The 15569-nt window shown below is 36.6% G+C and overlaps 2 protein-coding genes, 1 long non-coding RNA gene and 1 other non-coding gene across 5 annotated transcripts in view; 2 read left to right on the top strand and 2 right to left on the bottom strand.

The window, feature by feature from the left end:
• Positions 1-288: 288 nt before the first annotated feature.
• LOC113673373 (protein DEK) lies at positions 289-9713 on the bottom strand. The gene is made up of 17 exons (XM_089188776.1): positions 9558-9713; positions 9346-9448; positions 8158-8273; positions 7697-7730; positions 7311-7387; positions 7109-7162; positions 6334-6374; positions 5876-5939; positions 5714-5770; positions 5398-5458; positions 5231-5259; positions 4736-4837; positions 4203-4449; positions 3675-3751; positions 3472-3555; positions 2656-2724; positions 289-2074 (listed from the first exon to the last, which is right to left on the bottom strand). Exons 1-17 carry the CDS (start codon positions 9702-9704, stop codon positions 2063-2065), a joined length of 1374 nt encoding a protein of 457 aa, XP_089044902.1. The 5' UTR covers positions 9705-9713; the 3' UTR covers positions 289-2062.
• Positions 9714-11617: 1904 nt separating this feature from the next.
• Positions 11618-14081, bottom strand: LOC149036168 (uncharacterized). Its single transcript, XR_016181469.1, has 2 exons — positions 13641-14081; positions 11618-11973 (listed from the first exon to the last, which is right to left on the bottom strand). It is a non-coding gene; the product is annotated as an uncharacterized LOC149036168 (long non-coding RNA).
• The window catches only part of LOC113673376 (uncharacterized), a 34692-nt gene continuing 31644 nt past the window's right edge, over positions 12522-15569 (top strand). For both annotated transcript variants that reach the window (XM_089188750.1, XM_089188749.1), the window contains exons 1-2: positions 12522-12933; positions 14862-15043. In XM_089188750.1, coding sequence (XP_089044876.1) covers positions 12696-12933; positions 14862-15043 — 420 coding nt within the window. In that variant the 5' untranslated portion in view covers positions 12522-12695. The remainder of the gene's footprint in view (positions 12934-14861; positions 15044-15569) is intronic.
• Positions 15380-15461, top strand: Trnas-aga (transfer RNA serine (anticodon AGA)). Its single transcript has one exon. It is a non-coding gene; the product is annotated as a tRNA-Ser (tRNA).

The following is a 15569-nucleotide window of genomic DNA, read 5'->3' as shown; positions in this document are numbered from 1 at the left end:
AATGGTCATTCTGGTAACAGCATTTTGCTTTTTATCATCTAAAATGTATGGATTTCATGATGCAGTGGGTTTGTACGGTTATGTATCACAGAAGACATAAAAATGTGGTAAGAACATCAGTAGCATACTGGGCTGTGTCTTGTTTACCACTTTTTTGTTCTTATCACATTTTGATGATATCTGTGATCTACTATTCAACAGAATCTACTTTTTAATTGATAACACTCAAGGGAGATGGGCAGGAAACCACAGGCATTAGGTCTCTCTAAACACTCAGCTGACAGCACATCTCTTTCGATGAAATTTATTGTGATTCAAACAATGTGTAGAGGACAAGTCAGAGGTAATGTTATTAAAGGACATGTGTACTGTACACAAAGGCCACGTCAAAACTAATTAATATACTATTGGCTAACAAGAATTACTGAAAAACTCCTACTATATATACTACATGTTGACGAGCTGGTATTGCATGGCTAGCCTCCCATGCAGATATTTCATTAGCTTTTCAAGCAATCCTCTGCAATACTTAGAGGGAGTGGGTGTTGGCCCATTAGAATATTTGCATAGGTAGATATCACCAGGCATGCAATGACTCAAATAAGTTAATCAAGTAACTTTCAAAGTATTTTTTTGGTTTATAATCATTGAATCCAGGACTAACTACAGTTTATATGATCTTGTGAGTGCAACGAGATGGATTGAAGTTATTCAGATTTCTTGTCTTATCGACAAAGAACTCAAATGTCCATATTATTACTGATTGGGATCAGAAGTTTTTGGTCACTGTTGAGATGATTTAAATTAATCTCATAAAGCTGAATCAGTTTCACAGACATGTATGTCATGTTTACAAAGTGTTTTTGTGGAGGGAATGCAGTAACTCAGAGACATGAGGTTTACTGGTACCAGCAGAGTTCACATTAACATGTGCTGACAGCACTAATGTAAACTGGACAGTTCTACAGATATCATTCATTAGTGGACTCCATCCTTATAGCTGTGGATGAAACCTTGATTTTTACAAAGAATGGTTACAGTTAAAGGTGTAACCTGATCAACTAAGTGGGAGTGGCCCTGAAAAAGACTGTTTGGTAACCCTTTACAAACTAACTAGCATCAGCATACCTATTCTCCATGCTGCTCTCTATATATTTCCTAAGGTGCTGACAAGGAGAATTTGTGTAACAATCAAGAGCTCCTTAAGTTTGTCATCATTTCCTTTATTCTTACGACTTAAATGAGTGATTCAGGGGTGAAGTAATATGGAGAAAATGCCATCCCATTGACTCTGATAAAGCCTTAGTAACCTCTTGTCAAAAAGTCCACTTTTAGGGGGATATTCTGGGGGGGGGGGGGAAAGAAAGAAAGAATAGAGGGGTCAAGGTAACACCCTCCTCCCCTCATCAGACTTGTGGGTTTTTTCAGTACTTGCCTGACAGAAAAATTATAGCAACAACAGGACTGCATGTCACTACTCAATATGACATCAACACTAGCCTGTCTCAAGATGTTTCCTTCCTTATGAATGTTTTGGTGTGTGTTTATTTTCTGAATCAAAGTTTGGATTCCCCACCCTTCAAAAATTCCAGAATCCCCCCTGCTCCTGTTTTCAGGACCTCTCTCACCACGATAATCAGACTACATTACCAACAGAATCATACTGATACAAATGTACAATTTACTGATAATGTAAAGCAATGGTAGATGCAAGATCAGAGAGAATATTTCTATATCTTTCTCCAAAACATGAAGTGTTGTTAATTAATTTATGATTAAAAGTGACTCACGACCATATTGGTTTTTTTCTTCCTATTGAGTTATGATAACTCTGTTTGCATGCAAACAATTCAAAAATTTAAGTAAAATACCCTTATACATCTTAGAGGATAGGACATAAGAACTTTTTAAAACTTAAAACTTCTTACTGCAAAGTATTATGTTAGGAATGAAAACTTTAACAAAACAAAAGATGTGTAAAAACAAAGTGTACATGAATAAGACTTGTGAGAAGCTAAAAAGGTTAGTACTTGTTTATGTTGTCATGGAAATTTGGCTGATTTCATGATATGACCTGAAACAAAGACAGAGAAGATAACTTCTATTTTTTTAAAAACATGTTTTGAGTTTTTTTGAAAATGATTATAACCTATTATCTCTGGACTAATTTGCCAAAAACAAAACAAAACATAAGCAAAAACCAATGATAACTTTATGATTGAAATGAAATGTCACCCATTTCAAGGTAAGCTTTCAGGTGTAGAATTAACTACTGAGTTAAACCAGACAAAAAACTCTCAAAGGAAACCTTTTAGCTTTCAGTTTTTACCAAAAAGGAACAAAAAGACCCTTAAGATTTAATATTCTTTAGGAATGGTACAGGTAACAGGAAATTGGTTCAAGTTATTGGCAGGTGCAGAGTTATTGCGTTGAAATTGTTCTTGAAGTTTAAGTTAAAAAAGAGAGGGAGACAGCACATCAGAAGGGAAAGGAAACAGAATGTAATCTCAGGTCAGAAGGATGCTCTGCTTGACCACAGCCACAAAATAAAAAATTTGTTGCCCATGTTCTTATATGAATAGCAAAGACTCATGAACTGGCAGGTTTGAAAAGTTAACATTTAAATGTAGTATTCACAGTTAAATAAGGTCATACCTTTCTAACTGTTTCCTTGATAAAGTCCTTCCTAGATGTGAGGTCATGCTCTGGAAACTTATCATACACCTAAATAAAGAAGAGGAAAATACATGAATTTTGGCTACTGTTGTTGTTTCGAAAAATATCTCCATTTTCCATGGCATAATCTTGCAATTTTTGATTTTCTTAGAGTTGAACTTGAAGTGATTTCGAGTAGATAATTCAAGTCTCTCCCTTTTCTCTTCTTCAACAATATTATTGAAAATATTTGTTTTCAATAATTTTCCAAGAACCACACTTGAATTCCACAGCTGATTCATGGCTGGATAATGAAATTGTAAGATTCCATGATTTTTATAAAATTTGTTAGACTTCAGCTATTTACCAACCGATTTCTTTGTTAACAGAAGAGCAATTAAGAAAAATTATTTGTATTTTTTCTGAGTCAGATAAGGTGCCTTTACAAGAGAAGTTGTTAAGAAAATCAGCAACTGTGTAACCCAGCCAGTTCTTGAAAAAAAAATTCACTTCCTTTGGAACATAGCTTGCCTTTCTGGGTATGTTAATTTCCTGTTTGCTCTCTTAACCCTTTAACTCCAGGTCAAATTTGTAATTCTCCTTACTGTCAACCATACAATTCTTATAATGTTGGTTCAGAGAATTTAGTATTGGATCAACTAATTATTCCCAAATTGATCTTTTTTTATTCTCATCACTTATGTTGTTGATATTGTATTGATATCGTGAGGAGAAATTCTGTCTTGGTCACTCATGGGAGTTAAAGGGTTGAAATGGAAGTTTTAGACTGAGTTTTGCTGAAGGAGATAAACTTACTTGTTTACACACACTCTTCATTGTGACCATTTCAAGGTCTGCACCGTCTAGAAGATCTTTAACAATCTTTTCAAGTTCACTATCCTAAATTGAAAACAAAGAGAACTGCATAATACTGTAAACATATGACTTATAACAAAACAGAGGAGCAGGCTAATGACTGGTGAAAAGTCAAATTTGCAATCTATTGAACAAATCCTTACAGTAGGAGGCTGTTTCTTTGATTTTTTTGCTAGTGGTTCTTCATCAGAGGATGAGTCATCTACTGGTACTGGTTTTTCTGAAAAAGATGAAGAAATTAAAAGTTAATTCAAATTGACGAAAATGGACCTCTATCATTTATAGCACATTCCTTTACCGCAAATGGGTAATTTACAAAATCAAAGATGCCACTTTTTCAGACAAGCCTTCTAGATGGATACATGTATAAGCTAAGTATCTGTCACTCCCTGCATACACTCCTGGTGGGTAATCTCACTCTAGAAGTCAGGTACCGTTCAACCCTCCCCTTCCTTCCCAGAAGTAGAGAAAAGGCCCCTCAACTGACTTCTCCAGGTATTACACAGAGTTCTCAGGCAAACATCTCTACGGCTTTCATAAACTATTTTTAAGAAGACATAGTTGATATTTTTGCAGTTATTCTCCCTCGTTCTGCTGCTACAACAAGACCCTGTGTTGTGTCAAAGTTGTGATCCACTTCTACATAGGAGGGTATAAGAATTTCTACTCACCTTTTTTAGGCGTCTTCTTCTTTGAGGGACTTTTCTGTAGAGCTGTTATCTTCACAGGAACAGGGTCTCTCTTTTTAGATGTTTTTGTCTTTTCTACACTTTTCTTTGACTTTGCCTTGTCTTTGTCTTTACTCTTCTTCTTTTCTTTCTCCTTCCCCTTTTCTTTCGGTTTCGTTTCTTTGGCTTTTTTAGGTGTTGATTCGGTCTTTTTAGGTGTTGATTCGACTTTCTTTTTCTTCTTTGGAGGCTGTAAAACAAAGGGAAACTGTTAAATGTAATTACTAGGTGACAAGGCGTGCAAAATGTGCAATTATTTAAGATCCCTATGCCAAAATTTTGCACAGGTGCAAATAAAAAACAGCAATTTAGTTCACATCCACTGCAATGTATAAAGAGTAATTTAGCAGGACACAGCCTTCATGCAATTTCAAAAGGCAAATACCATAGAAACAACTAAATGGGACCTATGGCATTTCTATCATGTTAATAAAATTTTTCCAAATTTATGTGATATGAAAGTTGTATCCGTTTACTTCTTCCTCCTGTTCCTGTTCCTGTTCCTCCTCCTCCTCCTCTTCCTCTTCCTCTTTTTCTTCATCATCTTCACTCTCTACCATCTCTGATGTCTTCTTAGACTGAAAGAGATTAAAAACAAATTTCAGAATCCAGCAAAATAAGCCTAATAAATTTAAAATTGTAAAGAGAGTCAGTGTAGCCAATAAAATTATTTTGGGAAAGAAAATAATTTAATAATGAAGAAATATTTCTTAACAAACACATTTTACACAGATAGATATGCAACAATCAAAATGGGATCAAAGGAAGCTACAGAAAAAATTTCTTGAAATGTCTAATATTCTCCATAATGTAGAGGAGTAAAATGTAAATTTGCTGTCTGTTTAGAAAAGAAAAGTTAAAAATCTGTGTAAGACTTAAAATCTACACCAACCCAGACTTCCTAGCCAGGCTTACTGTAATAACATGAAAACATGCCAGATGTAATGATTGAACAAAATCCAAGAACAAACCTTCTCTTTTTTACTCTTTGAGCTACCCTCTGCAATGAAAAAAAAAAACAAGGTTATTTGATTAACCTTGCACATATTATTGATTAAAACGTAAATCTCTTTATCAGTTTTTAACTGAGAAAAACTACATGCTGATATTCCTTTAGTCAATTTTTTCAGTGGCTTACCCTTTTTTGGTCTTTTTCTCTTTTTCTTTTCATCCTTTTTTGGTTTAGGCTGAGGTGCAGGCTGTGAAAAAAATTGGAGTAATATTAACATCATCACTTTATTCCTGAATAAAAACAAACTAGATATTACATGTGTTGTTGAGGGAAAAAGATGGATAAACATTCAATTCTTGAGAAAACATTTGCTGGAGATGTTTATGTGTCAGAAGTCTTTTCTCTACATGTGTGACATTATGCAGGGTAACAATGATGTGTCTTGGGCTAGATGACAAAACTGTAAAATTCAGAATATAAAGAATATAAAATAAAAACTCACTTTCCCTGAAGATTTTGGCGACATAAGAAAATCCATGACTTTTTCAAGAAGATCATTCTGAAAGATATTCACAACTCAAGTCAATAAATACCAGAGATTCTGCGAGACTCCTGCTATAAAATAATTATTGACGCATATAATTGGTGATATATCTTAGCATACCCTCTTTCCCTTCTTTTCCAGGTCAAAAATTTCACAAAGCCTTTTTAGACCATCATTTGTAAATCTGTGGTAAATAAATAACATGAAAGTATCACTTAAAAGTTTGTAACTGACAGCCCTTGTGCATACACAAAAAGATACAGTAACTGAATATGAAAGTGATCTTTGTGATAATGGACACTGCTTACACATTAGTGAAAATGAGGTCTGAAAAGATTTATATTTCATTTTCACTAATGCTTAAGTACATAGTGTTCTTACTGTAAAGATCATTCCCATATTTATTTATTATCTACAATTCACATAATGATTTTGATACATATTTAAAGTCATTTATTAAATGATACTGTTAAGTGCAACTATTGTAAATCATGTTTAGCACGGAATAACGACAAGATTATTGGATTGGTACCATACAGAAGAGATTGAAAAGAAGAATATTGAGAATCAAGAATTACCTCTCTACACCAAGCTTTTTAGCTTCATAATCTTTGGAATCCTATCCATGTGACAAGGGAGAATTAGAACACTTCATCACTCATTGCCTAGCAATTTTTTTTGTTTCAGAGAATTTAAGTCATAATACTAAATAAAGCTCATCTGGTATCCAGTCAAGTCGCTGATGGGTCAACTCGCCAACGCCAACTCACTGACGTATAAAATCGAGTAGAAACATCGGTGAGTTGGTCTTCAATCCAGTATTGAACATATCAGAAGTTAAACAAATAGAAGAGTAAAAGATCTTTAGGAAAAATCAATTTTTTTCTTCCAACAAAGTTTATAAGGATCTCATGGCGAATAAAGCCAGGTAAATATCACCAATGACTAAGAAAGCTTCAGACGTGAACAAGATATCATTGTGTGACAACAATACTGTAAAGACTCATCATGTCAATCACTCAGATTTTTTTAAAGAAATTTGGCTTTCTGGACAAGATATTCAGTAAAATAAAAAACAATTATTTTTATTTCCAACAAAGTTTATAAGGATCTCAAAGCAAATAAAGCAAGGTGAACATCGCCAATGACCAAAAAAGTTTTAGACGCAAACAAGTTATTGTGTGGCAACAACACCGTAAAGACTCATCAAGTCAATCGGTCAGATTTCAAAAAAAGACTTGGCTTTGTAGACAAGATCTTTAGTAAAAAACAATTATTTTTATTTCAAACAAAGCTGAGTTGGCATCATCGAGTTGAACCGTCGGCGACTTGACCGTAATTCGCTCATCTTACCTTTTCAAATGGAAATCCATTAAACTTCCTAATATTCTTTTTAACTTCCATTACCTAATAACAAAAGCAAAAAAATCTCAGTATCTCAATTAAGCGAGGTTTTAATTTAGTTTGGTAACTTTTTATCAATCAAAGTTTAATGTGAAGAGCAACACCATCCCATTAACAAAAAGAAATTTAAAACAAGTGGATTGAAGCATACCCTTCCTTCTCTTCCATATAGAAGCTTGTGAAGAGGCTTCAGCTCTCCTGCAGAACTTCTTCCAAGTTCATAGTTTGCTGAAGAAAAACAAGAAGTAATTCTGAAAAATGCTGTTTCCAGCATGGTTAACACAAAGTTCTACAGCATCAAGTCTGCCTCAGATTGCACTTTAACATTAAGTAATATTATTAATATGTAACCAGAATTCTTATTAAGCAAATTACTTAAAGCTGATCAACCAATGGATTTAAATGCAGTCTTTCTCATAATGAGTTTTTTACCATAACAGGTCTTCTTTAAAGATTTGACAAGTGGTTAGAAAGCTTAACAATTCTCTCTTACAAAAAACAGCAATAATCACAAGCCTCTTAAGCATGTATACTTACTTCTTTCAATAGATCCTAAGGACTCTCCCTTACCCTATAGAAGAGGAGTCATACCATGAAAACTTGTTACTCATTAACAATTTAATTACTATCCTCCCAGGACAAATATGAATGCAAATGGTGTCCAAATGTGTTTAATTTCTCAAAACTAAAAGGTAATTCTTTCTTTTAACTGCTACAAACTTCACTTTCAATAAGTCAAGAGAAGTTAAGTTACATCAAGATCACAAAATCTCCCTGATAATTGTATGTAGTATTTTCTACTCATCATCTATTTACTAGAAATTGTATTGATATTGTTGGCAAAAGATGCAAGATAATCACCTATGGAAGTAAACAAATAGTGTTCCTCTGAACTCAAATAAGTCAACTCACACAAGTAACACCTATTCTAGATAAGAAACCCTCTAACAGGCAGTTATAACAATCAAAAGAGTATCAATGAATTTAAGTAGCTTTACCTCAAAGATAAGAGGCTTGCTCTCTTTGATTATAGTTGGTGTGGTTTGATTGACCAGAAAGTCTGTTGACTTCCTTGCTCTTTTCCCTTCAATAACAACTGGCTTGTCATAAAGTCCTAGAGAGATCACTGAGCTCAGTATTTGTTTGATGTGCAGCTAAAAATACTTCGATTCAACTTTTTTATTTTGCAGTATATGTATCAGTATCTAAATAATCCAAAGGATAAATGCTGAAAAGTACTTCACTGCTCATCTCCCAATATCTGATTACTAATTTTCTTTACTGTCTGCCATACAATTCTTACATTATTAATTTGGATAATTTAGTATTTTTAACTATTAACTTATAATCCCCTTATTGATATTTTAATTATTCCCCTCACACATGTGCTTGATTGTGTATTGATATTGTCAAGGAAAATTCTGTCTTGGTCACTCATGGGATTTCACAAGTTATGGAGAAGAACATTAACCTTTAACTCCCAAGATCTCATTGTTAATTCTCCTTACAGTCTGCCATATAGTTCTTGTAATGTTAGTTTGGAGAATTTGGTATTGGGTCAACCAATAATGCCCTAATTAAGATTTTTCTTTATTATCATCACTTGTCTGCTTTATATTGTGCTGATATTGTAAGGAGAAATTCTTTCTTGGTCACTTATGGGAGTTAAAGAGTTCACTAACTTCTGATGCAGACATAAAATTATGCTCAGACTGGCCATGCATTAAACAGGTAATTTAAGGGAATAAAAAAATATATTTAGCTTTCCATTTATACCAATTACTATCATTGCACTATTTGATCCCCCCGATTTAAACCAATTAGACATCGATCTATGATACTGTAGATAAACACTGCGATCCAAGCCACGACATCTTACAGGGCCTCTCGGAAAACTATATTTCTAACGTGAGCTCCCTGTTGTAACGTATTTGCTATAGTAAAAGCTAAGAATAATGCATTGCTTAAGTATCATGCAAAAAAGCAATCATAGCAAGTATACGGATGAGAAACAAAAGGAAGGTCCAAATGTCTGTCTGTTCGCAAAAATGTAACTTAAATGATCGTGTATTGTCTGCGAATTCAACAGTGTTTACTATAGACTACAGAAGTCATTGGCGAGTAACAGAACAAGTTTACACGACAGCTTAAAATTGTATGATGCTTCATGATCGAAATAAAACTACCTGCATGCTCCTCTTCTTCGCTTGACTCCTCGTTGTCTTCGTCTTCACCATTCTTTGAAACTTGCTTCGAATCCTCGGCCTCCACATTGTTTGACTTTTCATCCTAAAATAGCATCAAACGAACAAAAGGCAGGTGAGCTGCGCGGTTCCTTTCAATCTAACGTGAAAATTTTCAAGTTCTGGTGAAGAGAATGGATGAGATTTTCATCAACCTTTGCCGTTTCTTTGGCCTCAGATTTAAGTTCGGATGATTCGAGTTTGTCCGCCATGATGATCGAGGCTTCTAACGGGCATGTGCTTTGCGCGGGAAACTGACAAAAAAGATCGATAACTGTCAACCTCGATTTCATGTGTGGCATGCGGGCTCACAAAAACTTGGGTAGGACTTCGTCAAGACTCGTTTAGATTCGGTTATATTACGCTGTTCATTTTGTATGGAAGTGAACGAGGACGTTCCTAGAAGGCAACGTGAAAGGGATCACATTCTTTGATCAAATCTTCCAATCCGAGTAACCTCACCAAATGAGAGATGAGCTGGCGTTTGAAGTCTGATTAAAATTTTTAAACTCGTACAGGCCCAACAGTGCAGGTATTGTCTGTTCGCAAAGTGGCCGGTGCTGAACCAATCTCAAGATTTATTAGATAAACGATATCTACTTCAAACATAACCTTTTCGTGGAAATTTATTTGGCGGAATGCAGAAGTGGAGTAAAAAAAAAACCTGAGTTATCGTGTAAACGATAATCTTTAGTTGGCAGAGTAATGTTACTTTGGACAGCCGACCTAAAACATTTTGCTTTACCCCTTTAGACCCTAATATCAGTATCCATATTCTCATAATTCTTCTCTATACATTTCCTCTGGTACTGACAAGGAGAATTCGTAGGATTAAACTTCTCGGGGGTTGGCGATCTTTCCTCATATTCTCATGATCCAAGGCTAATTCAACAGTATTATTATTGTGAGGAGAATTTAGATACTAGTCATTCTTAGGCTAGGAAGTTTCAGGAAATTTTTTATTGCCCGTAAGGATTATTTTTCGTCAACAATGAGGGATCAAGTTAACCTCTATTTTCTAGTGATTGTGGAAAGTAATCGACTACCAAAAGCGTTTGTCCAACAAGTTCTTCCAAAATGTCTTTGAAGTGAAAAGAGACATGCGCATGGGGCGAAAACTAAATTTGAATAAGTGATTGCACATAGGTACTTAATGTGGTAAGGATGGATAACAGACGCATTATCGTACATGTCGATAAAGACAAAATATGAAAGTACTCCGAGGAGGGGCGTAAGAAACAATCCACACCTAAAATCTTAGGCCGGTTGCCAAAATTTTTTTGATTTTCGATAGAGATGGATTGTTTTAAAGCATGCTTATAAATTCCACCTCGATGATATCACTTATAAATACATACCTCGTCAGCTAAATCTACGAGTAATCGAATTCTTGCAAAAGAAGAATATTCTGCCTTAAGATCATATATAGATATACTAATTCAATTAATGTCCAGCTTTTTCACTTCGAATGAACCACTAATAAATCCTTTCAACAAAAGAAGTTTTGGTTACAAACTTTAAATCTAATGCGGTGGAGAGAACTGGTCTGTCATAAAATTAAAAAGGTTTCGTGAGTTTCGTGTGCAATTAAAAAAACATTGTTGCTACTGTGGTAGGTTTAAGCCTCCGTGGGTTGTCTTTCCTGTTTCATTTTAGCGGGAGTGGCGAAGGCTCAGCGGTAGACACGCGAAGCGGATTGCTGCAGAAGAGAGAGAAACTTCGGAAGACGTCCGCAAAGCTCAGGAATTTCTTGCATGCATGGTCTAACCCTTTACACGCTAATATCAATACTATGTGCATATTCTCCAAATTTTTTCTCTTCATTTCAAGGAGAATTTGTCTAATGATCTATAGCTTCTTGAGTTCGCGATCATTTCTTTTATTCTCATAACCTTTGAGCTTGTTTCACAGGGAATACTTTAAGGAGAAAAGAGATGCTGGTGTCTCTCAGAGGTTGAAGGGTTAAAGGAGGAGAGATCGACTACTACGCACCCTTTAGTAAGTTAGATTCAACTAAAATGTCCGACGGCAATTCAACTTTAACTGGCGGCGATGCATCTTTCTCCTTAGTGAGCACAACTTACAAAATGTTATCGCAGAGGTCATGGGTTCAAATCCCGTACAGGCCTGAATTTTTTTCGGGCCTTCTTTTCACTACTACTTAAGTAGTGTTCATTACTGCGTGGATCGCTTTCATTCACGTCTTTAACCGCAGTTCAAATATATGACTTCCATATATTCACAACCGTTTACAAAATGTTAGTTATCGAGCTCATTAACTAAACAGTGTTAACAGAATAGCAAGACGTCTTGCGGATGACTCAGTAGGAAACTCAACACGTTTTCAATCGGATCCTAGCCAATGCGTGATATACATTTACAACAATTTACCTGTGGTTTTTCGATCGAATTAAGTGGGGTTAGTTTCGACCATGTTTACACGCCCTTAAACCACAGGATCACATTTTTTGAGGATATTCGGAAATCTTTCCGTTATTTGAGAATAGTTGAAAATCTTCTCGAGGCTCTTGTGACCTTAGGTGAACAAAGGGCCACCGCTCCGTCTAAAACCTGTGAAATTTTGAAAAGAATACAAATAATTTTCAGTATCGGTTGGAATGTTACGTGCACCCAGCTCAACCACATATTCCCCGCGGCTATTTAGAAAGTTCTGAATTTTGTACTTCGCGTTCTGATAAGAAAAAAAAAAAACAAACAAACAAACTCCGATTACTGGTCATGACGGCATCATGATTAAATTGATGGGAGAAAACTATTTTTTACTTAGTAGACGCAAATTTGTCAGAGATAAAATGTGAGTTCAATGCGGGTAAGAAATGCGTTAGTTCTTGTTCGAATTCGGAAGTATGCCTAGAACGAACGGAATGTAAAGAAGCTGCCGAAGCTTGAGAATCAGAACTTCAGTTCTGGCTGATTTGTAATGAAAACATGTTTACAAATCACTGATACCTGAAATTATCTCAATTCATGAAGCGAGTAATGAGGATCTTTGATTTGATTTATGGCACCTTAAGGTGTGTCGTGGGATGGGATCAGCGCACGACCGGAAAAAAGTGACATCGACCGGAAGTTATTATTTGAGACAGTATGCTTTCAACGCAGTCAGAAGGTCACGCCGCGGATGTTAACATTCAACCGGCTGAGATCTCCAATATAAACAAGAACGTGATTGCTTACCTTGAATGCATTGGCCATCCTCTTGTAAATAATTCTGGGAGAACACGATTTACGCTAGAAGTCCGTGAACTTGCGATATTCCGCGTAAAAGAAGGATGTCAAGATTCGCGCTCAACAAGGTGCCTCGTGTTAGTTCGAAAACACAGCTTTTTCTCTCGTGTTTTTCGATGATTTTGATGAACAGCGAAATAATAGCAAGTGGACTCCCTTATTCAGAGCCACCAAGCTTCAAAATCGGGGAAAAGATTCGTTTGGAGACAATTTTGTCGTGTGGTACTGGCGCGTTCCAGAACAAACAAGATTCAGTGTTTTGGTGTGATTCAATGAAGGAAGGTGAGAAGTTACTGTTTCTTTAAAGGCAGATTCTAAGGCATATCTCAAGCTTCGCGATAAACAAAGCATTGTTTTAAAAGCTGACACCTCTTTGCTTAAAATTGATTACATACTTTCATAATCAAATTGCTTAGAGCTTTATCTTGTACTAAAGCGACTGGGTTTATTTTTCCTGCCTTGCACGTGAAGCGCAATCAGCGAGCTTCAGTTATTTGGGCGATTCTTATCTTTTACACAATGGACAATGGAGGTTTCATCCAAATAAAAGAGGAAAGAAGATGACTGGGCCGATCTATGTCATGTTTCCTTTAGACGTTTGTTTGCAGCGTTTTCAGTTAAACATGCCTCTATCTTATATCGCTGAGTCAGAAATATTTCCTGTTGTCCCCCGAGATCAAGAAGAGCTGACAACACTTCACATCTCTTGACACTAAAAAAAACCGCTGAACTGAACTTCAATTGCAATATCTACGCAAGAGGATAGGCTTTTTAGCCACGAAATCGGTGAAATTTCGCAAGTCAGTGGGAAGAACTCGCCTTCGTCTGTATGACAGTGTCAATTACCGCGGGATCTTAACTTGAAGGGGTATCGCTCAGTGATGAAAAATAAATTAATTGCGTCGTAATGTCGATTTTCACGTTATATATATTAAATGGCGTGACACAAATCTGGGAAAGATTATAAAATTGCTCATTGACGGACTTACCTTACGAAATATCCTTTAAGCTACTTTATTGCGTCATTTTTAGCGACCTAGCGAATATTGCGCCGTGAGCAGCACGTCATCAACAAGCGATGGAGACTTCTGCGTTGTAGCGACAGTAAATACGATCCGTGGACACCAAGAGATACCATCTTGACGGTTGTTAGCGAGTCATGCGATCATCAACATGGAATCATGTGAATCCTGGATCACAGCAATTAATAATATCGTGGTCCAAAACCAACAAAACGCGTTATGTGGCTTCGGAAACGACGCGATTATCAAGTGACGAAGATTTCAAGTTTTAGGAACGGCCTCGACAGGCAAGTGAGGCAATTACTGTACTTTAATTGCCTCTCGACGCGAATCTGATGATGTTAAATTAACGTTCATCGGCTGTTCGTGTCAGAATCGATTAGGACGCGCGAGGGAAGAGAGTTTTGCGTGGGGGACGATACGCGCAGCGCGTCGTGTAAAATCCTTGGTGAGTCCCAAGTGGGCCGATCAGCTTCTGTAGCATCGATGAGCCGTTTAGGTGCGTTTCTCTATGTTTAGCGCTCCTCTTCTAATGGTATTTCCTAGTGACTTACGCCTGTAACATTTGTGTGCAGACATTGAAACGCACAAAAGGAATGTCAAAGAAAATACCGAAAAAAAGCCTGGAGACTCCCTAGTTTTACAGTATGAATCTCTCCCCTCCTCCCCTTCCCACCCAATTAAATCTTGAGTCTGAAACGTTGAAGTCTCCACACCAAACACATTTCTGGCAGCTCTTCCTTTGCCGCCTATTAACTCTTTAACTTCCAATACCTGATCGTTAATTCTTCCCTCCAGCTGCTAGACTTTTCCTTGAAATTAGTTACGATAATTTGGCGTCAGATCAAACAACAACTTCTATCTGATGAGTTTGAGTATTCTCATTACCTTTTTGCCGGATGATGTATGGATATTACAGGAAGAAGTTACGTGTTAATCAGTTTTGGTAGTTAAAGAGTTTAAGGTCAAAGGGACGGGTCAACTACGTACGTCTTTGGAAAATCTTTTGTGGTGCGCTACCGGGTGGATCATGTGCTTCTTAAAAGCGATTAAAAATATATTTGTTACCTTTCTTATGTTTCTAAGACCTTTGTTGGGCTTGATCTGCCTATTATGTCCCTGTAACTCGGTATGACTTTAAGTAGAAATAAGAATCAAACGTCTTCTTTTTTCTAATTTTGGTGCCAGACGATTCTAACCAGACGAATGGAAATCAAAGTGACACGTGTTCCGCATGCGATCCCTTGACAAATGCTTCATATAGCATAAAGAGCGTACTGACAGGGAATGGAGTGAGGGAATGGAGGTCTCTCCCAAAGGATAAGGAGAGTATTCTACAGGAGCTCAACATCACGATCAACTTTCCACAGGTGTGCATTGTTTAGGAAGGATTCGCACCCTGATTGCAAGTTTGTCTCCTTCCACCTTCGCCGGAGTTCGCCGGGGCGAATTCGCAAAGGCGGTGGGGGCAACATCGCAATGGAGCGAACCTCCAGATACCCTGTGGGAGATAGGCTGTTTCCATATAGCTGTTATATTTTCGGGGGAATACGCTTGGGGAGACACTCATGATCACTTCTCAGAGTCACACCGTGCATGTTGATTCCTTTCGTGATACGCGCTTCCGCATAAGAGTCATTAAAGATTTGCGACCAAGTTCATTAAGATATATCAATTATAACATAGTAAGTTTCTCTTAAATGAATGTAGTCGTGGCTGAGTGGTTAAGGCGATGGACTAGAAATCCATTGGGGTCTCCCCGCGCAGGTTCGAATCCTGCCGACTACGAAGTAGAGAACACTTTTGCTTATAGTTTTAAACAAAGGAATTTCCGGGTATTATAGACAGGTGTTCATTGTGTTAATTGCGATCCGCATTAGATAGCTTGACTCCACA

This window comes from Pocillopora damicornis, chromosome 12, assembly GCF_964200805.1.
Source record: "Pocillopora damicornis chromosome 12, jaPocDami1.2, whole genome shotgun sequence".
Lineage (NCBI taxonomy): Eukaryota > Metazoa > Cnidaria > Anthozoa > Scleractinia > Pocilloporidae > Pocillopora > Pocillopora damicornis.
This window is presented reverse-complemented; position numbering and strand designations above follow the sequence as displayed.

What these genes read in the sequence shown, in the direction of transcription:
- LOC113673373 (XM_089188776.1), bottom strand. Translation starts at nt 9,704, where the DNA reads ATGCCACACATGAAATCGAGGTTGACAGTTATCGATCTTTTTTGTCAG. An exon ending in CGAAGAAGAGGAGCATGCAG is followed by an intron (nt 8,274 to 9,345) that starts GTAGTTTTATTT and finishes TGATCTCTCTAG; the next exon opens with GACTTTATGACAAGCCAGTT. An exon ending in CAAAGAGTAAAAAAGAGAAG is followed by an intron (nt 4,838 to 5,230) that starts GTTTGTTCTTGG and finishes AATCTCTTTCAG; the next exon opens with TCTAAGAAGACATCAGAGAT.